The following is a 27,338-nucleotide window of genomic DNA, read 5'->3' as shown; positions in this document are numbered from 1 at the left end:
GGGGGCCAACACTTTTTCACACCACTATAGATGTCATGCAGCGTTAAATCCGCACCATTTCTTTAATTGATTTTGAATTAAATTGTTGAACAATGACTGATGCAAATATGGCATGAAGGCTGCATCTAAACCATGAAAATGTCATTAACACTTTCTAATCCAGCACAGATGTAAAAGTAAACATCTTTATCACACTTATGTCTTTGTTTACACAAAAGCTTACACGGCATACAAACATTCAGATATAAATCAAACTCGAGTTTTGAGTTCGTTAGGCAAACCGAATGAAATCACAGATGATTTTGTATTTTAAAAAGACGTCATTAATTGTGTGCGTAAGGGCAGGAACTCTTGAAGAGGTGATGACTGAAGCCGTCTGATTCTGTGGCTGAGCTGAGCTCGTCATCTCAAAGGTCAAACTCATTCAGGGAGCAGAAGAGAGAGAAACGCGGTGGCACGCCTGAGCGCAGATGTGCGTTTGAAATCCGTACGCTACAAAGAGTGTGTTCACGAGCGGCCCGGTCGATACGGAGCCCAGCGGGGCCACGCTTTCATCTGCCCTGGGCCAGCCGCACACAGAAACACCACAAACAGCCCACAGACATTTAAAACAGCTTTATTAAGGCACATACGGCGACGTCTGAGAGCAGAAAACAGCCCCACGTGTCCGAGCCACTGGGGTCAGAGGTCCTTAGAGAGGAAGCTATAAAGTGTTTCCTGAGGTTTGCTTCTTATAGTTTTCTTACACACACTCTCATAATACTGCAGTCTGAACACAGATCCTACAAGAAACAGAGAAACATGAAAACACTTCACAAACAACATGTGATTCCAGAAGAGAGTGTGTGTGTGTGTGTGTGTATGCGTGCGTGTGTTGCGCGTTTTTGTAACAAATGAGGGCAAATGTGTATAATGACACAGGTATGACAGGTATTACAAGGTGAAGGTGACTTTTCAGGACATTGACCCATGTCCCCACTTTTCAAAACACTTATAAATCATACAGAGTGAGTTTTTGGGGGGAAAGTAGAAATGCACAAAGTCTCCTGTGAGGGCTAAGTTTAGGTGTAGGGTTGGTGTAGGGCAATAGCACACACAGTTTGTTCAGTATAAAAACCATTACGCCTATGGAGAGTCCCCATAAACCACAAAAACCAACATGTGTGTGTGTGTGTGTGTGTGAGTGAGTGTGTGTGTGTGTGTGTGTGTGTGTGTGTGTGTGTGTGAGTGTGAGTGTGTGTGTGTATGCGTGTGTTTCTTACCCACGGTGGCATGTGTGTCTGTGATCAGTTTGTGTATGTGAAGGACGTCTTTGACCAGATCTGCGTCGCCAAACGTGAAGTACACCAGATCTCTCTCCGCAGTCGCCATCATCTGCAGCAGAGCTACACACACATAGACACACGAAACACGCACAAATGCGCACACACACATTAACACAACAAAACAATCAATATAACAAACGCTCTTCATCCCTCTCTTTGCTTCTGTTCTCAGTCTGAGGAAGAGGAGCAGTGTGTGAAGATGTCAGTGACTCACAGTGTTTTACTTTCACACTAATGACTGACAGATCAATAGAAGAGACAGATGCTGTTCTCTAGGAGGTGAATGAGTGGAACAGAGTTCCTTTGTTTGGCGTTTAGTGATGTTCATATGATAACTGTATTTCAGGTCATACCTTTGAGACGCTTGTCTCCGCCGAAGGCCCCGCAGCCCCAGTTCCCCGTTGCGACGGCCGACAGATTCTCCGTCTGGACCCGAAGAAGGCTTGATGGGACGCACAGAGGTGCATCAGTGAGCAGATAACACTAACTAACCCGTCCCTAACCTAACCAACCCTCACACTAACACTGATCTATGAGGGAGCAGATCCGTCCTCAACATCTTGACTGTATTCTTAAGGAACTGTATTACTATTTTTATTACGGTCCCTCACGCATCAGTGATATTGAGCGTCTGCAGCAGATTCGTTCACTCTTTAATCTTAACGAACAGCTCTGCAGTCCACAATCATTAATGAATGCTTCAGTCTGTTTGTGCACAACAATACAAATCTGGAGTCGTCATTCATGAGGTTTGAAATTAAACACCAATTAAAGTTTCCAGTAAAGTGAGTGATGCATCACTGATCAAAGCACCACATCAAAGAGCAGAAACAGACGCCCTCCTGCTCATCCGCTAGCATTAATAATGCACAAACCCAGCACAGCAACTAACCGGACCGGTTTACCAGCTGCTAACCCGAGTCACAGGATCACAGGAGGTTAGCTCAGGCCTGTTCAGTGTTTCATCTCTGATTGTTCAGATGAAGAAGAGGTTTATGGTGATATGTCAGGACCTTGTTGAGCTCTCTGCTCATGTTTTCAGGGTGAAACTGCTGCAGGAATCGTCTGTAAAGCAGGGCGTCTATAGCCACGATCTCGGTGCATCTGCGCTGCCACTCGTCCCTGCAGACACAAACACAGCATCAGCATCTGAGAGACACCGCAGCAAACACTCAGAGCTGTACTGAGCCGCACCTCGGCGTCTGGTCATCACGGTCTCCTGCCCAGCGGAAGCTGTCCGAGTATCCCGAGTATCTGCTGAACTGCTCTGCACCTGTTAACATCACAACACCATTACTTTCACCATTTCACGGTCTTGCTATTCGCAGAAAAAAACTAAACAATTACAAAACATTTTAAAAATACTTTTAAAACGGTGAACATTTTTTAACATTCTAGCAGACATTACACCAACAGAGCACAATTTAACTTAAAATTATTAAGTTAGGGTTAAAAAATATTTTTATTTGCCATTTTTGAGACCCCCTTCTTGAATCAGGCATGTGATTGGCTAAAGACAAAAAGGAAAACTGGACACTTTGAGCAGTAAATCAGTATATTAGAATGATTTCTGAAGACTGGAGTAATGATGCTGAAAATACAGCTTTGATCTCAGAAATACATTACAGTTTAAGAGATAGAAGACAGTTATTTAAAATTATAATAATATTTCACAATATTACCGTTTTTGTAGTTTTTACTGTACAAATAAATGCCTTGCTGAGCAGAAGAGACTTCTTTTGAAACATTAGAAAATATTACAGATTTGAACCCCATGTGTGAATGATATAATAAATGTATTAATAGAGCTGTTGTAATTATCATCATTACAGTCTTATTTTTTATTGTATTTTACAGAAGAACAGTAAAATTACAATACTAACATTTATGAATGTTGGAGCTTTTATTTTGTCAGAAACCCGCAGGAAGACCTCAGTGCTTCTTGTTGTTGACAACAGCAGATTTACAAATAATTCATTATGAATTTAGAAAGATGTTTGTCGCACGTATTGCATTGTCACATGCTTGTAAAAACTGATAAATGTTTCTGAGCAGCTGACGAGTAACACGGTTTCAGTGCTGATTTTCCTGGCTAACGAGCTCGTCATCGCTGTCAGAATACTGTATTAGAAAACTCGAACTAATTGTTTAAAGCCATTTCATGATTTCAATCATCATACAGTAACCAGCTTCATCCACCTTCCTCTTCTCATCAGAGACATGAGATGTCTCTCGCTGCTTCTAATGATTTTAGTGTCTTTCTCACACAGTTTGACATGTTTGCTGCGTTATAAAGACTGCGCTCCTCTCACTCTACGCCGAGTGCTGTTTGATCACATCACCTTTTTGGCCTGTATCCCTATCTTTTTCAGCATTGTATTGTCCTAAAGACTGAGGACGGGGCGAGTGTTCAGGAAACCTGTTTGAAAACAGTCATTGTGAAGTGTTTGGCGTGTCAGACTCCTCTGAAACACTGGTCTCAGGATCATCAGATCAGCTTCACGTCATCCGCAGGACGGCTGAGGTCCAGCAAATCCAATAAGAGCATCCCGGCAGGGCAGCGGCCCTCCAGCCATCGATCCGGCATAAAAGAGCAGCTCCTCTGAAGATAAGCTCATTGTCTTTATTGGAAAGGAAATGAGATAAACGCATTCCTGCTGGGAAGAATTCCTCCTCAGGTGACCTTCAGGAGAAGCTGAAGATAGTCTGCTCTTTGTCTGTGTTTCTGAAGTGTCTTCAGTAAACGACGCCGGAGTCTCTGACAGACTGAAGAAAACAGCGTAAAGGTCACCGGACGCATCTCATCGGTGCTGAGGCTAAAACCAGCGTCAGTCCCGCGAGAACATTATCATCTCGGACTTAATGTCAGGCCTTTGTCTCAAACAGTGGCGTTTATTCAGTGCCGCCTGTGATTGAAGTGATTCAGATTCTGGAGTGTCAGAGATCCGAGTTTCTCTACAGCTGCTAACCGAAGCAGTGCTTCTCCTTCAGTCAGGAACACAGGCGTTAGCTGGACCTGAAGCAGTAATGTTTCAGCGAGGGACGCACCTGCCATTGGCCTTCGGTTTCCCGGCTGGAGATTCATATCGTGACTCACTCGCATCTCCGTATCTGCTCTAATGCTGCCCTGACAGCGGGCAGACGCTCCACAATCCACCGCAATTCAATTAGCCCGGGCCACTTTGGCAAATTTCAGTACAGCTACAAGAAGATCCATTTTAGCCGAGCGGGAGCATGATTTAGAGAGAGAGAGAGATAGGGACGAGACGCAGGGCCGGGATGGTTTAATATAGGAGAGTCGTGGCCCCGTGCATTAGCAGAGCGACTCCAGCCGGCTCGCAGAGCCCTAATTAATTCTGCGGGACAGTAATAAAGTTAAGAGCGTAAGTGGCAGAGCGCGGAGGCGGGGCCTGAAGGTGACTCCATGGAGACGAGATGACGGGCGGCCGAGCCCAGAATACTGATGAGACGAGCAAACACTCGCTCCACTGAGAAAACAGCACAATAAAAGCCCTGCAGTCCCACAGATTGTGTCGTCAGAACTACAGCAGATGAAGGTCTGTTGTGGAACAGCAGCAGTTTGAGGAGTTTATCAGTGGAACTCTCAACACGTCTGAATCTGAATAACAGCACAGACATCTGAGACCGCAAAGACCCGCAAAAAAGCTTAATAACTGCGTACCTCTGTGACGCATGATTCTGGACTGCGTTTCTGAGTGTCTGTGACGTATTTTGACTATACTTATAAATCATACAGAATTAAGTTTTTTGAAAATCGAAAAAAAAAGTTTCCTGTAAGCGGTGTATGGTTAGGGTGATAGAAAACACTGTTTGTACAGAATAAAAACCATTACATCTATGGAGAGTCCCCATAAAACATGGACACACAACATGTGTATGTGTGTGTGCGTTTCCTGCAGGTGGACTTTGCCAACCGGTTTGTTGGGGGGGGGGGGGGGGGGGGGGGGGGTGACTGGTTCTGGTCTGGTTCAGGAGGAAATCTGGTTCCTGATAAACCCGGAGCTCATCGCCGCTCGGCTCTTCACTGAAGCGCTGGAATATAACGAGTGTCTGATCGTCACAGGTAGACACACACACACACACACACACTCCTGCTGCGTTTGTGTTCAGACTGTAATCAGCACTCGAACCTTCAGACCTGCTGAGACTCCTTCAATCACTCGTCTGTCTGTCACTGAACACACACTCCCTCACGGACACACTCACACACACACACACACACACACACACACACACACACACACATGTTGGTTTTTGTGGTTTATGGGGACTCTCCATAGGCGTAATGGTTTTTATACTGAATATCTCAGTATCAGTAAAAGAGAATCAGAAGTTTAAGAATAATAAAAATGCATTAAAATAATGAGAATAGGATTTCTTTTCTGCACAACAGAAATTAAGTTAATGAAAATGATGCCACAATGCAAAGTGAATGGTGTTGATTTTCTTCAGAATGTAATGTCTTGTTCTAGTGTGTTTCAGGAGTGTCACCTGCAGCATGCCGTAGTCCTGGTCCTCTATGTTTCCCTCACAGCTGATGTGAATCTTGCTGAACTGCTTTTCTGAACTAAAACCCAAATGAAGAGAGTTTATTGGCCTGTGGGAAGCAAAGTGCTGTGGAGTGTGTGAAGATCGATCTCACCTCGACCAGGAGGGCAGACGCTGCAGACACTGTCTGGTGTAAGTTATGAGACCGGTCGGCCCTTGGATCAACAAAACACACAACAGACGGCATTAATCGACCGATCTGTGAAGAAACGAGTGTGTGTGACGTGCGAAGAAGCCAAACTCGCTCTTCAGCGTGACCCGCCTGAAGTACCACAGGAGCGTTTTGAGTTTCTCCTGCTTTGCCCGGGACGAACCTTCAAACAACCTACAAAACACAGACCGGACTAATATTTCATATTCATAAATGACAGTCAAAGTCACTGTTTGTGTATTTCGAGACAGACGAGCTCCAATCGCTGACGTCAAACCTGCGTGATGAAGTCTGAATGAGTCCTACAACAAACTACATTCACAGAAACACTGTAATGATTCCTGCCAAACGCCTCTGAGAAACCTGCCATCTCGTCTCTCATCACGTCACACATGCATGTTTTTATTGGGTTATTCATTATTAGGCAGTGGTGTAATCTTCAGTCAGCTAGTCGGTTTTCTTTTCTCATAATAACTGGCAGAAGAGTAGACCTGATGCAATATGAAAAGTCTGATTACTTGACAGTAAGCTCAGTTGAGCAAACCTCCAATAATATAACTGAAATACAGTATGCAGGGTCATATTTCAGTGCAGATGTCGCTAGTAATCTCTGACCCTCGGCTCACTCGTTTCAGACACTGAACCTCTGCACTAATGATGCTCTTGACAAAGAGTTTTATTAATCAAATTATGACTTATTCAGGTATAATCAATGTGAATATAGTCATTTATTTATCAAATTATTCTTCTATTATAATCATGTTATAATCGTGTGTATTTGCCTGCGTGTATAGAAGTCTGTATGAGAATGAGGCATACATATGGTGAAGCTGCGTGTCCTGTTTTGACATTAGACAAAATATAGGCCTCTTTGGTCACAGAACATAAAATTAAGGCCTCCTGTCTGCTTCTGGGTGGCAGGCTGGAAAGAGCCAAAAAAAGGTAAAACGGCTATGTATGAAATGTATTGAACACGCCTAGAGAAAAACTGCATAAAAGAGTGTACGGACACAAATTCAAGAGATTCCCTGCAGGGTCTCTCGGCCTTATTGTCTGATGATAATAAAGTCTCTCTTCTGGCTTCAAAACCCCAAGACCTTGAGAATGATTCCTTACAGCACTGGCAGAAGCCACCACACTCTTCACTCGTTTGCGATGTGTTTGATGCGCACCTGCTGAAGTTGATGTCAGGATAGTTGCTGTACTCCGTCCGCTGAGAGTTTCTTCGAGGAAAGGTGCAGAAGAAAGCGTTGGCCAGCAGACAGGAGACCTGCTCCTGAGACAGCGTGAGAGATCGACAGCGCTGCGTCCTCAAGAGCGGGATCGGCTAAACACACAGAGACAAACACAGCTCATCAGAGACACTTCATCACCACTAACAGCTGAAACACTCGCGACTTCACTGACATTTATGAGCAAAAGCGGACAGCAACACAACGACTTTTACTCTGCTGCTGTACTTCAGTTCAGTATTTAGAGTATTTTCATTCTGGGAAATATTTACTTTACTACAATCCAAAGTCAGGGGTGTAAAAACGTGCAGAGAAATTATATTTAAAGTATGTGTGTTTTGTGTTTTTCACAAGTCAAGTCTAATCAAACATTCATTGAGTGAAAGCAAAAAGAGTACATTAAATTGTAGAGATGGACTTGAGTTTGGTTGAGTAACTTAAACTTCATTTGCTCACTGGTGGAGGCTAAATGGAAGGAAGCTAGATAAACTAGAGAAGGAGAGCGTAATCAAGAATCCTGCTGCCAAAACAGCCCAGCAGCAAACTCTGAGCAAAAAATGACAAATTAAAATAGATGTAGAGATTAAATAGCATCTGAAAAAGTGAAATGGAGAATGAACAGAGAAGATGGATTAGATGAATATAGCAGGTCTCACTGAGGTCCTGTACCTGCGTGAAGAGGTGCGGCGCTCTCAGTGCCATCGCTGGAAGCAGCTCTCCAAACATCTGCTGCGCTTCAGACGCCTGCAGACCCTGGAAACACACACACACACACACACACACAGTGTTAGATGGGGGACAGACAGTCTTTCTGCTGAGCCCAGCCCTGTCATGGAGCAAACAAACACACATTAAACACGTCAAGAATCTCTTATAAATCTCTCCTGTCTGTGATCAACTCCTCACTGATTCCCAATCACACGCGTCTCATTTTAGAAGAAAAACCATGTGAACCTAGAAAGTGCAAAAGCAAACAACAAACATAAGCAAGTCTAGCAAACTGAATTGAGATGCAATCTAAGGTTTAGTGCAAGTTCATATGAGACACGCATTTACATTCAGTAACCGTTTCTCATAACATACACCCTTCTGTTTCACAGCAGAATGCAGATAAACGCTCCGTTACTATGAGCTTCTGCGTCTCAGAGCCTGTTGGTTCTAGTTCACGTCCCTTAAACACTACAGAATGAAACATAGACAAAGAAAGGCACCAGCTATGTTTCCATCCAAAGATTTGAATTTAACTTATGTGCAAAACTGAAATATCGCATAAAACATTTGCGAATAAATCACTGTTTCCATCCAACAAGTAAAAGAGAACAAAATCGTCACTTCCTGGTAAACTGGCACTAAATATCACAAAGAAAGCCACTGAATATAATAATTGTCATACATGATAAATGACTTGCGGCTCAGAGCGAGCAGACGAAACACAGTAAATGCAGTCATCAAATTGGCATCATGTTGTTTTCACTGCCGTCTTTTCTTCCATCCGGAGATTTCCTCTCTTTAAGGGCTCAAAAGATTAACACAATTATACAGAAATACTTTGACGACAGACTTTGCTCGGGCGTTTCAGAACGACCAAAACACCATTTCAGATGCTGTGAGCGAGATCGGTCCGCTGGTAGTCAGATTATCCGTCCCATTGCACAAACTCACATGACTTTTTTCGATGAGCAAGGTGGAATTTATTAAAAAAATTAATTTATTTGTAAAAAGTTTATCCTACTCAGTTGTGCGCATAAGTTTTTTATGTGTATTTCTAGAATTTATGCGCATCTTGGAATTTCCATCCAGCATTTTTTTATGCGATATTTCAAAATGTGCATAAAACTACTGGACACACAGCTACTGATCCAGCTCTAAATGCTGATCAATCAAGAGAGGGAAAATTACTTCATTTCCGATCGGAGGCTGATCTTTCCTGCTCTGCAGACACAAACACACACAGCTACTCCATCTGCATTTTTATTCTCATTTACAGACGAACCATGACAAGCTGAAATTCATTTTGTCAAGACGGACCTTCAGAGCTTTTACAGTTTGACACTAACGAGCAGAAGAAATGCAGGTGCTCTTCAAAGCTGTCCGACCAAACCATCACACAACAGCAAAACAAACGCCCGTAAAATCACACCGGCCGCGGGTCCATCACTCTCCAGACTCAAACACCCAATCAGCAGTTTATGACATGTGCACTGACACACACACACACTCTCTCTCACACACACACACTATAATGCACTCACACACACACACTCTCTCTCACACACACACACACTATAATGCACTCACACACACACACTCTCTCTCTCACACACACACACACTATAATGCACTCACACACACACACTCTCTCTCTCACACACACACGCACTATAATGCACTCACACACACACACTCTCTCTCTCTCACACACACACGCACTATAATGCACTCACACACACACACTCTCTCTCTCACACACACACGCACTATAATGCACTCACTCACACACACTCTCTCTTCACACACACACACACTATAATGGACTCACACACACTCTCTCTCTCTCTCTCACACACACACACACACACACTCACACACACTCTCTCTCTCACACACACACACTATAATGGACTCACACACACACACACACACACACACACACACTATAATGCACTCACACACACACACTCTCTCTCTCACACACACACACACACGCACTATAATGCACTCACTCACACACACTCTCTCTCACACACTATAACGCACTCATACACAAACACAAACAAACACACACACACACACACACACACACACACACACTCTCTCTCACACACTATAACGCACTCACACACACACACTATAACGCACTCATACACAAACACAAACAAACACACACACACACACACACACACTCTCTCTCACACACTATAACGCACTCACACACACACACACACACACTATAACGCACTCATACACAAACACAAACAAACACACACACACACACACACAGCGTCAGTCTATCAGAGATGATAGTTACTCCGCTCTTATTTACGATGGCAGTGTCAAGATCATCAATCTAAAGGACAATTTCATCAAGGTCTCTGAGGTTTCTCGTCTGATTAAAAGACTTCCTGGAACAAATGCAGATGAGGACGGGTGTCCTCAAACGGGTCCAGCTCGGGACACATTTGTACGGCAACCTGAAAAGAAGAGCGGAGGAAGGTCATAAATAACGATGATATCGTAAAACCGGAGAGCGGGACAGCAGCCAGCTGAGGCTTCAAATCAACAAAACACACAACATCTGACGCACAGCAGATCCTTCACAATCTGATGTCACCAGGAATAATTTCTTCTGTCCTCAGTTCTGTTCATAACGCTGCTGAGTCTGCCTGCAGCAATTAACATGCTGTGAAGTGCGTCTGACTCTCTGCCATGTTCAGAGAGAAAACAAACAATCAGACGCTGTCAATCAAACTCACGTGGCCCCGCCCTCTCCTCCTGTCCGTCAAACTGAACCTGTCAATCAAACTCACACGGCCCCGCCCTCTCCTCCTGTCCGTCAAACTGAACCTGTCAATCAAACTCACACGGCCCCGCCCTCTCCTCCTGTCCGTCAAACTGAACCTGTCAATCAAAACATCTTCACAGTCGCCGTCTAACGCAAAACATACAGAACCTTTCATAAAACATCTGAGTAAAGGACTGATCTCATTACTGCACAAACGAACATCATTATCAAACCGCCGCGGAGGCTGACACCAGGTTTGGCAGGTAAAGGTTAAGAGTTAAACAATGAAAACAGAAACAAACACTTAACTGTCCATCAGCTTCTAATATAAACTACAGGAGGAGGACAGAGCGCATGATATTTATCAGATTCTGACAGCACACCCATCCTGCGCTTATAAGACCTCAAATTGGCATCGTGTTTTTTTCACTGCCGTCTTTTCTTTGACATCTGGAGATTTCCTCTCTTAAAGAGCTCAAAAGATTAAGAATAGTTTTGATTTGAGATAAAGTACTCTGAAAATACACAGTAGTAACTCAGAACTCATTTACTGAAACTGATCATCAGCACAATATTGACATCACAAGCTCATTAGCATATGCCCGCCCACATTGATCTGTCAGCGAGTGATCAGGTGACGCATTAAAGAGGAAGCAGGACAGATACTAGAGCATTCATTTAAATGTCATTCATTTCTAAAGGTCAGAGACGGTGATAAAAAAATAAATAAAAAAAAATAAAAATCATTTGCAAAATAAAATCATTTAAAATATATCTTATGAATTGTTTAATTCATTTACCGATTGATATTAATCGGAAAATGAACTCAAATCACCCCGCCCCCCTGAAACCCCATGCAAACCCCTACCTCCTGAAACATTTGATGTATGCTAAACACACGATCACAGCACATGGTTTATTATATTCCTTCATTTAGTGCATAATACAGCAGAAAGCTGTGCGACAGTCACTTCTCAACTTCCTGTTCTTCATTCTGCTCTGTTAGTATTGATTTCTCTGCAATATTTCTGCATTGGCTCTTTGGGTTAATTCATTAAAAGTATTGAGTAATGGGTCGTAACAATTCAAAGGAAAACAAAGTGTTTTATGACAACTTGTACCATAAATAACATCAAATCAATAACGAGATGCTCATATTTAGTGATGCTAGCGGGAGGAGAGTCACATGAACAAGACGCTGTGATGAACGTGTTTACACAGAGTCACCAATAACTGTGCTAATGAGTTTAATTAGGATGTAGTGCTACATTAACAGGGAGCACTAATGGATCAGTGTGTGTGTGTGTGTGTGTGTGTGTGTGTGTGTGTGAGAGAGAGTGCGTGTGTGCGCGCATGTGTGTGAATGTGTACGTGTGTGTGTGTGTGTGTGTGTATGCATAAGTGTGTGTGTGTTACAGCCATGTCTTTACCTCACAGTATGAATGCAGTGCTGTGAAGTTCCATCCCTTCGCTTGGACCGTATTATATTTCAATATGGCATCCTAGAGAGTAATACATATTTAAAAATCAGTTTAATTCTTGAAATAAAGGTCAGAGTAAGCAGCAGCACTTGTATTTTCTGTCTAATGATCTGCAGTGAGTTTGCTTTGGTTCCTCATACACTGATGTTTGCTGCCATCAGCTGGACAAAACCAGAAAACTACATCACACCTTTCATTCCTTTATTAATGAGGTCAAGACATAGACTTGTATTGATTTACTATAATGTCAACTGATTAAACCAAACCTTTTTGCATTTTTAGAATTTATATTAAAAAGTATTAATCCTTTGTTCCTGAATCAGTGTGACTCCAAAGGGACGGTGTGTCATATTTCATTCATGTCTGAGGGCAGACGTGTTCTGTGGTAGTTAATTATGTACACACACTGACACAGAATACACACTGAAACTAAGCGATCGATCGTGTGTGTAATTCTTGAGAAGAGAGCAGTGAGATCACCTGCACATCATGAGAAGAACTGAACGGGACACTCAGCGCTTTACTGATCAAATCCCATCGGCTCTGGACAGTCTGGAAATATTCAAACAAACATCACAGAAATAATTCAGCTGTCTGTCTGTGTGTGTGTGTGTGTGTGTGTGTGTGTGTGTGTGAGTGTGTGTGTGTGTGAGTGTGTGTGTGTGAGTGTGAGTGCGTGTGTGTGCGTGTGTGTGTGTGTGTGTGTGTGTGTGTGTGTGTGAGTGTGTGTGTGTGTGTGCGTGCATGTGTGTGCGTGTGTGTGTGTGTGCGTGCGTATGACCGTGCGGTCCGCGGGGAACAGGTTCTGCTCGGAGCAGGGTAGTTTGACGTGTGTGTCGTCCCAGCAGTCCTGCAGCTGATCTGGAGATGGATGCGGCTCTGGAGCTTCACCGAGCTGCAACAGATCAGTCTGACAAACAAATACAGATCTTTAAACCTCTCAGATTCAGCCTTGAATCATAGAAATACTATACTATAAAATACTTTATAATAGCATTTGTATGTAATAATTTTGCAGCTAATATCACAATAAGTGTGCTGAGCTTTACAAACTTACATTCACAGGAAGCTGATCATTTCTATTTTCTCTTATGCTTTTGTTGGTTTTAACTTTATTTAATGAAGTGAAGTGAAGTGACATACGGCCAAGTATGGTGACCCATACTCGGAATTCGTGCTCTGCATTTAACCCATCCAACGTGCACACACACACACACACACACACAGCAGTGAACACACACACACACACACACACACACAGCAGTGAACACACACACACACACACACACACACACAGCAGTGAACACACACACACACACACACACACACACAGCAGTGAACACACACACACACCGTGAACACACACCCGGAGCAGTGGGCAGTATTTATGCTGCGGCGCCCGGGGAGCAGTTGGGGGTTCGGTGTCTTGCTCAAGGGCACCTCAGTCGTGGTATTGAGGGTGGAGAGAGCGCTGGACATTCACTCCCTCCACCTACAATCCCTGCCGACCGGAGACTCAAACCCACAACCTTTGGATTACGAGTCCGACTCTCTAACCATTAGGCCACGACTTCCCCTTCCTAATAATTATAAACTAGGTTGTTTATCGCTTTCATTAAAGGTGATATTTCATGGCTGTTAAGCTTTGATTTCCAGATGTTTGCCGAAGCGAAGCGGCGCAGCATTCACACTCACTGGAGCGCTGAGAGGAGCGAGTGTGTTCGTTTAGAGTTGTCTGACACTCACCCGGATCAGGACAGTGTGGCTGTCGGTGGGCTTCAGGGCCGGTAACGGGCCGCTGCACGCCGGCGCCCTCCTCAGCTCACTGAGAGAAACACCAGGTCCGAACACCTTCCCATCAGCCCCTGCTGCAGCGTCTGCCCTGTAATGAGTTCATCAGGAATGAGGACATCAAACACATCCTCAGAGTCACTGTAAAGCTGCTGTGAGCAATGCAGATGTTTTATTAATAATGTGTATGTGTGGTATTTTTGATGGTTTGACAGTGGATCTTCTGTAGTCCAGCTGACAAAACACACCAGAACAAACAGGCTTAGACCAGCTAAGACCAGCTAAGACCAGCAAACCACCTTAGACTGGACTCTGACCGAAAGACCACGCCCTCGAGAGAGTTTCTGATTGGCTGAGGATCCTCAGGTGTACTTCCTCAGTCATACCTGTCATGATTTTAGCAATCGTTCACAGCAGCTTTAACTCGGATTACATCCGTCAAACTCACGCTGGAGATCTGTGAAAGCGTCTGAGGAAGGAGCAGCTCCTGTATTTGATCCTCGTCTTCATCATCCCACAGAACTGAGTCATGTTCTACAACAACATCAGCAGTCAATCTGACCGGGGTTATACTGAAGACAAACGTGTCTATAATCAGTGTTGGGGAGGTTATACAGGTCACAGATTACTAGTTACCCTGTTTAAAATGTAATAAGTAGTGGAACTATTTCAATTACTTTATTAAACTGATTACTTTTCTAAATGTCTAATGTTTTCAACTGTTAATTGTTTTGAAGCATGTAAAGCAGACCGGGTTAATCTTACAGTAGAACTCAACACTGATTACTGCCAGACTTCATCACTTTAATTAAGATTATAATCATATACATCTGAAGCACAGCCACCACAAAAACAGACTTGCTTTGAGATCATTCTGAGGTTAAATACAGATTTAAAAATACAACAAGAAATAGTTTAGTAGCTATGATACTGTTTTTGAAATCAAATCTTTGCATAGACACTGTCATCTTAAAGCATAAAGCATATACATAAAATCTAACAGGAAATAAAAGAGTTATTTTTACTCAGAACCTCAGACCGGAACACGCTCGGTAACGATCAGATGCGAGATCAGACTCCGAGCGCGTGATTAATATCAGAGGAAACTGAGTTTGTATCAAACTAATTAGCAAAGTCTGAATCATTTAACAATTGCCACGGATACAGAAATAGTACAGATTAAAAACTACATTTCCCACAGTCACTCTAGCTTGTTACATAAAAGTATAATTATTAGCCAAAACTATATGCAAACACGACTTTTTAGAAGATCAGGGCGGAGTCAGGTCTCATGAATATTAATTACGTAGCGTGACGCTGGTCATGTCGTTCAGCGCATGCGCATTCTGTCTCGTTACTCACCTTCCTTCGTGTGTGATTTGGGCAGCATCAGCACCGGCTCGTCTGGGTCCGTTCGCGGAGATTAACGGGCTTTGCTCTCCGTCAGACGCGGTTGGGGATCGGTTCCGTGGGTCCTCCGGAGTTCAGATGAAGCTTCAGTGCTGGTGAATAGAAGTGATATAAATCACAATAAAACACTGAAGCGCTGCTGGATCTGAATGAGTTTACCTTCCTTCATGAAGTGACTCCTGCAGCTTCTGGCGCTTCATCTCAGTTATTAAGATCAACACACCATAATATAAAGCACTGATGAACGTGCAGCAGATAATTAATAACGCTGTAAAGCAACGATCACGTGTTTGTTTTACTGCAGTCTGGTAAAGGGATTCTGCGCAGACGCTAAAGACTTCCTGTTTTCATGACGCCAGACTCCAGCAGCCAATGAGCGGGCGGTGTTCGGCGAGTGGGCGGGGTCTTCGCGTACAGGTTCCGGAGCACTGGTCAGAGGCGCGTGACGCCGGTGGTTCCTCCGGTGGCGTGTCGGTGTCGCATGAGTCCCGTGGCGGCTCTCTGTGTTCTGAGCGGGTTACCGGCGGCCGGTAAATCCCGGCTGGCGCGGGAGCTGCGGGAGCGCGCAGGGGAGCGCGGATGGAGGACGCTGCTCGTGACCTATGACGATCTGATCCCAGCGCGCGACTGGCGGCAGGTGCGTCTTTCATCTCATCACCATAAAACATGTTAAACAGTCCGTCTACAGTTTGCTCTGATGCTGGATCGCTATGGGGCGTGATTTGTGCATTTACTTTGCAAACTAAGCAATCAACGTGTCGGTGACCAATGACGTGTGATATCGTGCTCGTGGATTAAGTCTGGATTAATACTTAGGCTATATTCTATTAACTTTACTATTGTACCTTTTTAATTTTGGATATGATCATAACACACACGTGTTCATGTTTTTGTGGGTTGGGCAACAGTGTGGACACTATTAGTAATCAGTATAATAATAATTAGTATAATTATATTTACGCATGATTTAATATAGTAGGACTGCAACAAGTGTTAGCTATATTACTTAAGGCTGCCAGTTAGAAAAGGGTAAATCAATTAATTAAATCTTGCAGTTGGTATTTGACAGATTTGACTGTAGCCTACAGCAATTGTATAAAACTATACATTTAGTAAACATGTCAATACCACGACTGAGGTGCCCTTGAGCAAGGCACCGAACCCCCAACTGCTCCCCGGGCGCCGCAGCATAAATGCCCACCGCTCCGGTGTGTGTGTGTGTGTGTGTGTGTGTGTGTGTGTGTGTGTGTGTGTGTGTGTGTGTGTGTGCGTGCGCGCGTGCGTGCATTTGTTCACTACTCACTGCTGTGTGTGTGTGTGTGTGTGTGTGTGTGTGTGTGTGTGTGTGTGTGTGTGTGTGTGCATTTGTTCACTACTCACTGCTGTGTGTGTGCACTTGGATGGGTTAAACGCAGAGCACCAATTTCGAGTATGGGTCACCATACTTGACAATACGTCACGACTTAAAAAAAAACATGTCTAAATGAAATGCCTAGCTTAAACAAGGTTAAAATGACCCAAAGCGAACCCAGTGATGTGTTAATATTGCTATATGTTGTTGTGTTAGTATAGTTTTCACCAATACATTTGTTTACACAAATATTAATCGTTGGATTATTTGGCTAAAATTTTGCATTAACAGCATGTTATTGTTGTTATTATAGTCATGTTAAATTTAGAAATTTAGTTAAGTTCAGTGCACTAACAATATTTAGCCTACATTCAGTTAGAACCATTTTTTCAAGGATTCAAAATAAACAGTTTTGATTATATCATGCATTCCTGTGGAGTTATTAGCAAAAAAACAAGCAGTCTTAATTACTGCGCCAGCTTGTGTCTGTTCAGCAGATTCAGTAGCTACACTTGATTTCACACATGACCACTCGTTTTATAATGCTAAACCATTCGGATTACACATCATTAAATGTAACATCATTAAGGAACTGCTGGCCGCAAAATTAAAAAGTCATAAATGCCTTTATGATTAAAGGAAATCAAATAATAGCTTGGTTCTATGATTCAGGGGAACAATCCTTTTGTTTCTGGCCCTTGTGGTTCAAGGGTTATTAACATACTTGAGTGACGGGGCAAATATTTTACACTTACACTACACTTACAGTATGCTAACACACTAACGGTCACCTGATGTAAGATGAGAGACATTTACATTCTACTTATAGTAAACTCCCTTTAAATCATGATTGTCATATTTATTTGCAGACATTTGTAGGTAGTGTATTTTAGCGAATAAAAAAGGCAACCTCACTGTTTCCCAACCCTGTTCCTGGAGGCACACCAAACACAACACATGTTCCAACTCTTCATCATCACATCTCCGTCAGCTCATCACCTCTTCAGTGGAGACTCCACGACATAAAGCAGTCCGAGGAGGGAGACGTGCAATGCTGTAGAGCCTTCAGGGTTAGGAAACACTCCACTACATGTCTAAGTGAGCTTCAGAAAGACCAAGACAATGTTTCTTCTTTTTAGAAGAGCTGAAAAATGATACATTTACAGTACATTCAAACACAGTGTTGTACATTGCCCTGAAGGCTGCATATTTATTCCAGGCTATATATGCTTGATGCTTTACCTAGACAGCAATATTACCTTAAAACACACACATAAATAAATATATAAACATATAGAAATTAGATATATATTACTAATAGTAGACACTGTTGTACAACCCACAAAAGCATGAAAACAGTGTTATGATCATATCCCAAGTTAAAAAAGTACAATAGTAAAGATAATAGAATTTAGCCTAAGTATTAAGCTAATATCCAGGCGTTTATCCACACGTACGTTATAGCAAAATTTGTCTGGCCCACCTCTGGGCCACAACCTTGCTTCACTTCTGGCCCAAAACTGGCCCACACACTGAAAACCAACTCAAACTATTTCCTCTGGCTCAGATGCGGCCCACGGCCTGTAAAATGACTCTTATTTATTGACGTGGCCCGCATACTGTAGTGACTTCTGTACTGACTAAGTCCTAAACGAAGTCTAGTACTGGTTGCTAATGCAGCGGATTAAGTTTAGACGTGTGCTCTTGCGACCTCACACTCAACAAAACGGAGAGTTCAGTAATGTTACTATTATCTAGCAAGTTTATTTTCCTCCATATATCATACAGCGGCAATATCTTAACTCATAATACATGTAACCTAAACAACAAACCCCCCTTTCTGTCTGTGGGTACAGCACAAAGGCACAGTCGAAAACTGTTTGCTTCCCAAATCAGCAACACCTGTGTCTGGGTTTCCTCTGAGTTAAGTGACCTCCCCGGGCTGATCCAAGATCAGCTAAGCCACAAAGCACATACAGCCCCCTAGTGGCACAGGATACAATTACATACAATAATACAAAATGAATATGGCTCATACAACTTCTATTATTGTATGTGGCCCAGGTCTGGCCCAGACACTTTAAGCCAGATCCGGCTGAGACTCGGCTTGGTCCTCAGGCCAAATGTGGCCCAGAACCTGCTAAATGTAATTCAGCAGTGAAACAAACAACCATTTAAAAACATTAAAAAAGACTTTAATTTTAAAATTATCAAATACTTTAATATAAATATATATTAACAATGAACAGATGTACTACAGTATAAACATTAACACTTTTTAAACCACAAAGTAACAAGTAAAATATTTACTGTATATTATATATAAAAACGTGTCAGAATTCAGTTCAGTTCTTATCAAATGGCGTCAGTGCAGTCAAGTCAATAATATTTCTGAATAGTAGGTGTCTTCAACGAAGCAAGACAAAAGGCAACAGTGACAAGGAACTGTCACTAAACTAACCCGGGCCAGAGATAGAGACACTAAACTAACCCGGGCCAGAGATAGAGACACTAAACTAACCCGGGCCAGAGACAGAGACACTAAACTAACTCAGACCAGAGATAGAGACACTAAACTAACTCAGACCAGAGATAGAGACACTAAACTAACCCGGGCCAGAGACAGAGACACTAAACTAACTCAGACCAGAGATAGAGACACTAAACTAACCCGGGCCAGAGATAGAGACACTAAACTAACTCGGGCCAGAGATAGAGACACTAAACTAACCCGGGCCAGAGATAGAGACACTAAACTAACTCAGACCAGAGATAGAGACACTAAACTAACTCAGACCAGAGATAGAGACACTAAACTAACCCGGGCCAGAGATCGAGACACTAAACTAACCCGGGCCAGAGACAGAGACACTAAACTAACTCAGACCAGAGATAGAGACACTAAACTAACCCGGGCCAGAGATAGAGACACTAAACTAACTCGGGCCAGAGATAGAGACACACTAAACTAACCCGGGCCAGAGATAGAGACACTAAACTAACTCGGGCCAGAGATAGAGACACACTAAACTAACCCGGGCCAGAGATAGAGACACTAAACTAACCCGGGCCAGAGATAGAGACACTAAACTAACCCGGGCCAGAGATAGAGACACTAAACTAACCCGGGCCAGAGATAGAGACACTAAACTAACTCGGACCAGAGATAGAGAGACACTAAACTAACCCGGGCCAGAGATAGAGACACTAAACTAACTCGGACCAGAGATAGAGACACTAAACTAACCCGGGCCAGAGATAGAGACACTAAACTAACCCGGGCCAGAGATAGAGACACTAAACTAACTCGGACCAGAGATAGAGACACTAAACTAACCCGGGCCAGAGATAGAGACACTAAACTAACTCAGACCAGAGATAGAGACACTAAACTAACCCGGGCCAGAGATAGAGACACTAAACTAACTCGGGCCAGAGATAGAGACACACTAAACTAACCCGGGCCAGAGATAGAGACACTAAACTAACTCGGGCCAGAGATAGAGACACACTAAACTAACCCGGGCCAGAGATAGAGACACTAAACTAACCCGGGCCAGAGATAGAGACACTAAACTAACCCGGGCCAGAGATAGAGACACTAAACTAACTCGGGCCAGAGATAGAGACACTAAACTAACCCGGGCCAGAGATAGAGACACTAAACTAACTCAGACCAGAGATAGAGACACTAAACTAACTCAGACCAGAGATAGAGACACTAAACTAACCCGGGCCAGAGATCGAGACACTAAACTAACCCGGGCCAGAGACAGAGACACTAAACTAACTCAGACCAGAGATAGAGACACTAAACTAACCCGGGCCAGAGATAGAGACACTAAACTAACTCGGGCCAGAGATAGAGACACACTAAACTAACCCGGGCCAGAGATAGAGACACTAAACTAACTCGGGCCAGAGATAGAGACACACTAAACTAACCCGGGCCAGAGATAGAGACACTAAACTAACCCGGGCCAGAGATAGAGACACTAAACTAACCCGGGCCAGAGATAGAGACACTAAACTAACCCGGGCCAGAGATAGAGACACTAAACTAACTCGGACCAGAGATAGAGAGACACTAAACTAACTCGGACCAGAGATAGAGAGACACTAAACTAACTCGGACCAGAGATAGAGACACTAAACTAACCCGGGCCAGAGATAGAGACACTAAACTAACCCGGGCCAGAGATAGAGACACTAAACTAACCCGGGCCAGAGATAGAGACACTAAACTAACCCGGGCCAGAGATAGAGACACTAAACTAACTCGGACCAGAGATAGAGACACTAAACTAACTCGGGCCAGAGATAGAGACACTAAACTAACCCGGGCCAGACATAGAGACACTAAACTAACCCGGGCCAGAGATAGAGACACTAAACTAACCCGGGCCAGAGATAGAGACACTAAACTAACCCGGGCCAGAGATAGAGACACTAAACTAACTCGGACCAGAGATAGAGAGACACTAAACTAACCCGGGCCAGACATAGAGACACTAAACTAACCCGGGCCAGAGATAGAGACACTAAACTAACCCGGGCCAGAGATAGAGACACTAAACTAACCCGGGCCAGAGATAGAGACACTAAACTAACCCGGGCCAGAGATAGAGACACTAAACTAACCCGGGCCAGAGATAGAGACACTAAACTAACCCGGGCCAGAGATAGAGACACTAAACTAACTCGGACCAGAGATAGAGACACTAAACTAACCCGGGCCAGAGATAGAGACACTAAACTAACTCAGACCAGAGATAGAGACACTAAACTAACCCGGGCCAGAGATAGAGACACTAAACTAACCCGGGCCAGACATAGAGACACTAAACTAACCCGGGCCAGAGATAGAGACACTAAACTAACCCGGACCAGAGATAGAGACACTAAACTAACTCGGGCCAGAGATAGAGACACTAAACTAACCCGGGCCAGAGATAGAGAGACACTAAACTAACTCGGACCAGAGATAGAGAGACACTAAACTAACTCGGACCAGAGATAGAGACACTAAACTAACCCGGGCCAGAGATAGAGACACTAAACTAACTCGGACCAGAGATAGAGACACTAAACTAACCCGGGCCAGAGATAGAGAGACACTAAACTAACTCGGACCAGAGATAGAGAGACACTAAACTAACTCGGACCAGAGATAGAGACACTAAACTAACCCGGGCCAGAGATAGAGACACTAAACTAACTCGGACCAGAGATAGAGACACTAAACTACACCGAGTGTGGACCTGCTGCACGAACAACAGCTTTCAGCCGAGATCGGCTCAGATAGAAAGAGCCGTCTGTCAGCCAGAAGTGTTTTGTAGAGTCGGTGCGGCTCTGGCCCATTATCTTCTCACCGATGCCGAGACTGAGCCGACAGCCGCATTTCAGCCAGAATCGGCCCGAGTGTGCTTGATATCTGGGTTTATCCACACGTACGTTAGCCAGACGCAAAGTAAAAAAAATCCTTTCTCAGCTCCGTCGCCGCGCACTTTGAGCGCAGTTCCAACACGTGACCGTGACGTCTAACGTCTCATATCTTACGTCTGTCGCCTGATTACTATGGGATTTTGGCCAGACGCCTGGTGAGCGTATACACGTTAGTTTACCGCTCAGTTTGCTTCGCGATCGCAAAAAGTGCACAAATCACACCTCATAAGTGTGTGTGTGTGTGCATTTGTGTGTGTGCGCGCACGCATGTGCATTTGTGTGTGTGTGTGTGTGTAGGTTTATATATCCTGGTGGGGACTTACACCTGAACACACACAGACTCGTGTCACGGTGGGGGCCTAAATTGAGGTCTCCATGGGGACAAAAGCTTATAAATCATACAGAATGAGTTTTTTTTGAGAAAGTAAAAATGCAGAAAGTTTCCTGTGTAGGTTTAGGTGTAGGGTGATAGAAAATACAGTTTGAATAGTATAAAAACCATTACGCCTATGGAGAGTCCCTACAAGGATAGCTGACCGTGTGTGTGTGTGTGAGGACATATGACTCACAGGTAAAGCAACCAATCACGTTTACCCACAATAACAAACTGGTGTAAAACTCTTGGGCAAATTATAAAGATTGTATATGGTCTGAGCTGGTATCCTCGTGAGCAGAGCACTGTCATACAGCGCCGTTGTGCTTCGGGCGTCCCAAGTTCGAATCCCGGCTCGAGGAACTTTCCCGATCCCCTCCCTCTCTCTCCCACTTCACTTCCTGTCTAATACAGTAACTGTCCTATCATAATAAAGAAAAGAAAAAAGATTCTATGCCGTGAACTTCAAATATTTCACATACTTTTTAAAATCCGGCGTTTAGTTGATCCTGATAAGCACTCATCATCACAGCTGTAAACACGACGGCGTTCTTCGGTGAAGGGGTTTGGCTTCGTGGCATCTTCCAGGTGGAACGTTAAAGAATGCAACACAAACGTCTCCTGGAAATCCAGTATAATTGAACCAATCCGATAATGACTTAGAATCTCTAGAAATGTTTCCGATTTTGTGTGCCGTATGCATCAGACATTCAGCCAATGATATGTGGACGTGATGTCTGAGGCTGAGACTATTGATTTGTTGGCTGGTGGATCTTTTGCTCTGAATGCTGGGATTGGTCTTTTGATCTGAGGATATCAATGGGCCTATAGGCAAAAAAACTGGCATGAGGAGGCTTTCTGACCAATTGATCAGTAATAAAGTGTTCCTGAATCACTCAGTATGGGTTGAAACACACAAATTGTGCTCTTGTGTTCAAAAACAGCTAGCAAAGGAACGAAACAGAAGTTGAACGGTTTTCATTTGATATCTCTCGCAACATTTTTAAGCAAACATTTAATAATGTGTCTAGATATGTGTTCTGTTCTGTTGGTGTGAACGGCTCCTTAGACACTGTCTGACTTTAACACAGCGCTTGTGTGTTTTGTTTTTCAGTCTGAATGGAAGCAGCACAGGAAGACTGTTCTGATGTGTCTGGAGAGATTCCTGCATCAGACTCTCTCAGATCAGACTCACACATTCTATAATCAGACTCAGACACTCTCCGATCGGACTCAGACACTCTCCGATCGGACTCAGACACTCTCCGATCAGACTCACACACTCTCAGATCAGACTCACACACTCTCCGATCAGACTCAGACACTCTCAGATCAGACTCACACACTCTCAGATCAGACTCACACACTCTCAGATCAGACTCAGACACTCTCAGATCAGACTCGCACACTCTCCGATCGGACTCAGACACTCTCAGATCAGACTCACACACTCTCAGATCAGACTCACACACTCTCAGATCAGACTCACACACTCTCCGATCAGACTCAGACACTCTCAGATCAGACTCGCACACTCTCCGATCAGACTCAGACACTCTCAGATCAGACTCACACACTCTCCGATCAGACTCAGACACTCTCAGATCAGACTCACACACTCTCCGATCAGACTCACACACTCTCCGATCGGACTCAGACACTCTCCGATCAGACTCACACACTCTCTGAGGCTGATGGAGTCTGGATGCGGTTTGAGCAGATGCGGCAGCAGCAGAGCGTCTCTCACACACACACACACTCGCAGCCGCTTATGGTTCTGCTGGACGACAACTTCTACTACCAGAGCATGAGATACCAGATCCAGCAGCTGGCCAGGAAGTGTATGTGCAGTTTGTGTGTCTCTGAGAGCTGAATCATGTAAACACAGTTGAAGCACTGACATTCTGATGGTGTTTGTTCTGGAAGACAGACGGCGTGGGTTTCTGTCAGGTGTTTCTCCAGTGTCCGCTGCATGTGTGTCTCCAGAGGAACCGATGCAGATCTCAGCCTGTTCCTGATGATGTTCTGCTGCAGATGTGTGAGCGAATGGAGCCTCCGAACGAGATCAGAAACCCCTGGGAGCAGCAGAGCCTGACTCTGGACAGCACAGACGGCATCGCAGACGGACACCTGTAGGTCAAACGCACACAAATACATCCGTCCGACCCGCTCTGATGTGCCGTTTGTGCTGTTTTTCTGCAGCTCAGATGATGTTTGAAACTTTCTGTTAGTAAATGCATTCCTCTTTCTTTCTCTTGAAGACAGAAGCTGATGGACTTGCTGGCGTCTGCGCTGGAAAACCCTCTGAGCCCTGTCCAGGACGCGTCGCAGGAGAAGGTCGCAGTCATTCAGGCTTTATTCACATAATCAGATCCATCTGCTGTATTTACACATTCATGCAGAAACAGTCACCATTAAAGGGGTCATCGGATGCTCATTTTCCTCGAGTTGATATGATTTTTTTAGGGTCTTAATGCTTTTAATACTTTGGTTAAAATTTCTCAATGGTAGTGTAAAACAACACCCTTTTCACCCTGTCAAAATCAGCTCTGTACAGCGAGCCGTTTCTGTGCATGTCCCTTTAAATGCTAATGAGCTCTGCTGACCCCGCCCTCTTCCATGGGGTGAAGAGCTGTTCTCTGAGAGACTTAACTTTAGCCACATTTGTCGCGGAACTTGCTAACTAGCACATTATTAGGAAAGGCGATTTGCAAAGATTCATAAAAAAAACCTTATACGAATGATTCGCATGAACATAAACGCATTCTGGCAGATCGGGGACACATTACCTTCAGAAACAAAAGTAATCCACTGCGTCTTCAGCGGCTGTAAATGAGTGAATGGTGTCGGGAGCAAATGACTGCTGTGTTCGTTACATCCAACAACAGAACACCTCAATCTCTTTGGAGACATTCTTGTCTTCCCCTGCTCCGGCGGTGAAACAATGCTGGATGACAGATTACTCAGGGCGGAGCTATGCTAAAACACCAGTGTCAATCAACAATTGTGGGAGGGGCCTGGGTCTGTGTGACATCACATTGCCAAGAATCTGAGAACGGCTTGAACTGATAGAGATTATTTATGGGGGTTTGAAAAAAAAGAAAAACCACTGGATGGATTTTTATCATTATAGGGTGGATGTGTACACACTGCCAACACACACTTCAGTTCAAACAACATGTAAAACTGAATTTTGTATCTGAAGACCCCTTTAAACACAGTGAACGTCAGTGGATTCAGACACTGCTGCGGTCACACAGCGATTTCAGTTCACTTCTGTAAAAACTCTCATCACATTAAGACACATGTTGCAGTGGAGCGGGAGAGAAGTCTTCACCTCTCACGACCTCCTCTCTCTCTGTTTTAGGAGGCTGACAGACGGATTTGTGCGTCCAGCGTTCTTCATCAGGCGGATCAGATGTGCAGACGACTGGTTTCTCAGGCGGTGGCTTCAGCTCGCGGTACAGAGATGCACTGATTGCACTGATTATGCCGCTGTAAACAGCTGTTGTATTTAATTGCTGCTGTGTCTCATCACAGAAGGCCAGGCGTCTCCAGGTGTGCAGAAGGCTCTGGCTAAAGCGCTGATTGAGCTGAAGACTGCGTTCCTGCAGGAGCTGAAGAAGGACGTTCTTCATCGCGTGTCAGTTTTCCCAGAGGAGCCCGTCGATATGGAGAAGCTGCTGATGGCCGTGTCTGCGGCGTTCCAGCGGCGCTCGCATGAGATCGTGTGCAAACGCATGACTGACGGATGACTGCTGGACTCCTGATAATCAATCAAACTCTGATTAGGTCTTTCTGATGGACTTCTGATTGTGCATAAGATGTCATTTCTCAATATAGTTTCTGTGAATGCATCTGTCCACGACTTGTTCTTGCAGTCGCTGATTTTCATTTAGAGATTCATGAAGAGTTTGTGATATTGATTGTTTTTCTTTACAAAGATTGCACTTCTGTATATTAAATTCACATGATTATGAATCACAGAAAAGTAAGCCGATATACTTCAAATTGTAACACCTCCTTTTGTCTTTAAGATGTTACTCTGAGGGGTTCAACAGAAATTCGACCGGTACTGAAAGATAAAACCACTTCACCAAACAAAAATGATTTTTCTTCCTATTTTATTCCCTCAAGTGCACATTTATATAATTATCATCAAAAATAAGAAATAAAGAATATGAATAAACAAGCAGTCCTTTTCTCTGTGTAAACGAGTCAATGAAATAAATGAAGCTTATCAATGTCCAAACTTTAGATGAACTAAAGTGATGATGGTGATGAGTATAAATGCACAAGGTTATTTGAGAGCGATGCAATGATATAATCCAGTAAGTGAGAAGTGGATATAGTCAGTGGTGTTCATGGCCTCGTTAACGCCTCACTGATACAAACAGTCCTTCTTCCGGCTTCCGGGCAGCGAGCGGTGAATCCACGCGGTGCTCACGGTAAACACGGTGACGTAAGCAACCAGAGAGATATAGTCCAATAGTGATACAAATGAGCTGAATACAAGATGAAAAATCCTTTCTACAAAAGAAAGTAAAATAGCTAACATCAGACAAATACACCAAGTCGTTATCAAAGTCAGCCAATACTCACGTTTGAGCATAAACTCTAGGAGTTCTCAAACCAGGACTTAAAATGTGTAGGCAGGTAAATACAATAAAAATCAGGTAACATTTAGACTGTTACAAAATATTTACAT

The 27,338-nt window shown here is 43.8% G+C and overlaps 1 protein-coding gene and 1 pseudogene across 2 annotated transcripts; one reads left to right on the top strand and one right to left on the bottom strand.

The window, feature by feature from the left end:
• Positions 1 to 641: 641 nt before the first annotated feature.
• LOC306852761 (poly(ADP-ribose) glycohydrolase-like) lies at positions 642 to 15,555 on the bottom strand (annotated as a pseudogene). The gene is made up of 16 exons (XR_013786050.1): positions 15,414 to 15,555; positions 14,500 to 14,623; positions 14,007 to 14,142; positions 13,042 to 13,170; positions 12,741 to 12,812; positions 12,210 to 12,281; positions 7,947 to 8,030; positions 7,218 to 7,372; positions 6,119 to 6,219; positions 5,989 to 6,049; positions 5,838 to 5,863; positions 2,520 to 2,598; positions 2,339 to 2,447; positions 1,679 to 1,767; positions 1,263 to 1,385; positions 642 to 782 (listed from the first exon to the last, which is right to left on the bottom strand). The product of XR_013786050.1 is annotated as a poly(ADP-ribose) glycohydrolase-like (transcript).
• pstk (phosphoseryl-tRNA kinase) lies at positions 15,412 to 26,790 on the top strand. Its single transcript, XM_079388504.1, has 7 exons — positions 15,412 to 15,556; positions 15,766 to 16,098; positions 23,745 to 24,471; positions 24,561 to 24,762; positions 24,892 to 24,967; positions 25,998 to 26,091; positions 26,171 to 26,790. The coding sequence occupies exons 2-7, from the start codon at positions 15,943 to 15,945 to the stop codon at positions 26,383 to 26,385; spliced, it is 1,470 nt and encodes a 489-aa protein (XP_079244630.1). The 5' UTR covers positions 15,412 to 15,556; positions 15,766 to 15,942; the 3' UTR covers positions 26,386 to 26,790.
• The last annotated feature ends 548 nt before the right edge of the window (positions 26,791 to 27,338 follow it).

Source organism: Barbus barbus (genome assembly GCF_936440315.1).
Source record: "Barbus barbus genome assembly, chromosome: 32".
Classification (NCBI taxonomy): domain Eukaryota; kingdom Metazoa; phylum Chordata; class Actinopteri; order Cypriniformes; family Cyprinidae; genus Barbus; species Barbus barbus.
This window is presented reverse-complemented; position numbering and strand designations above follow the sequence as displayed.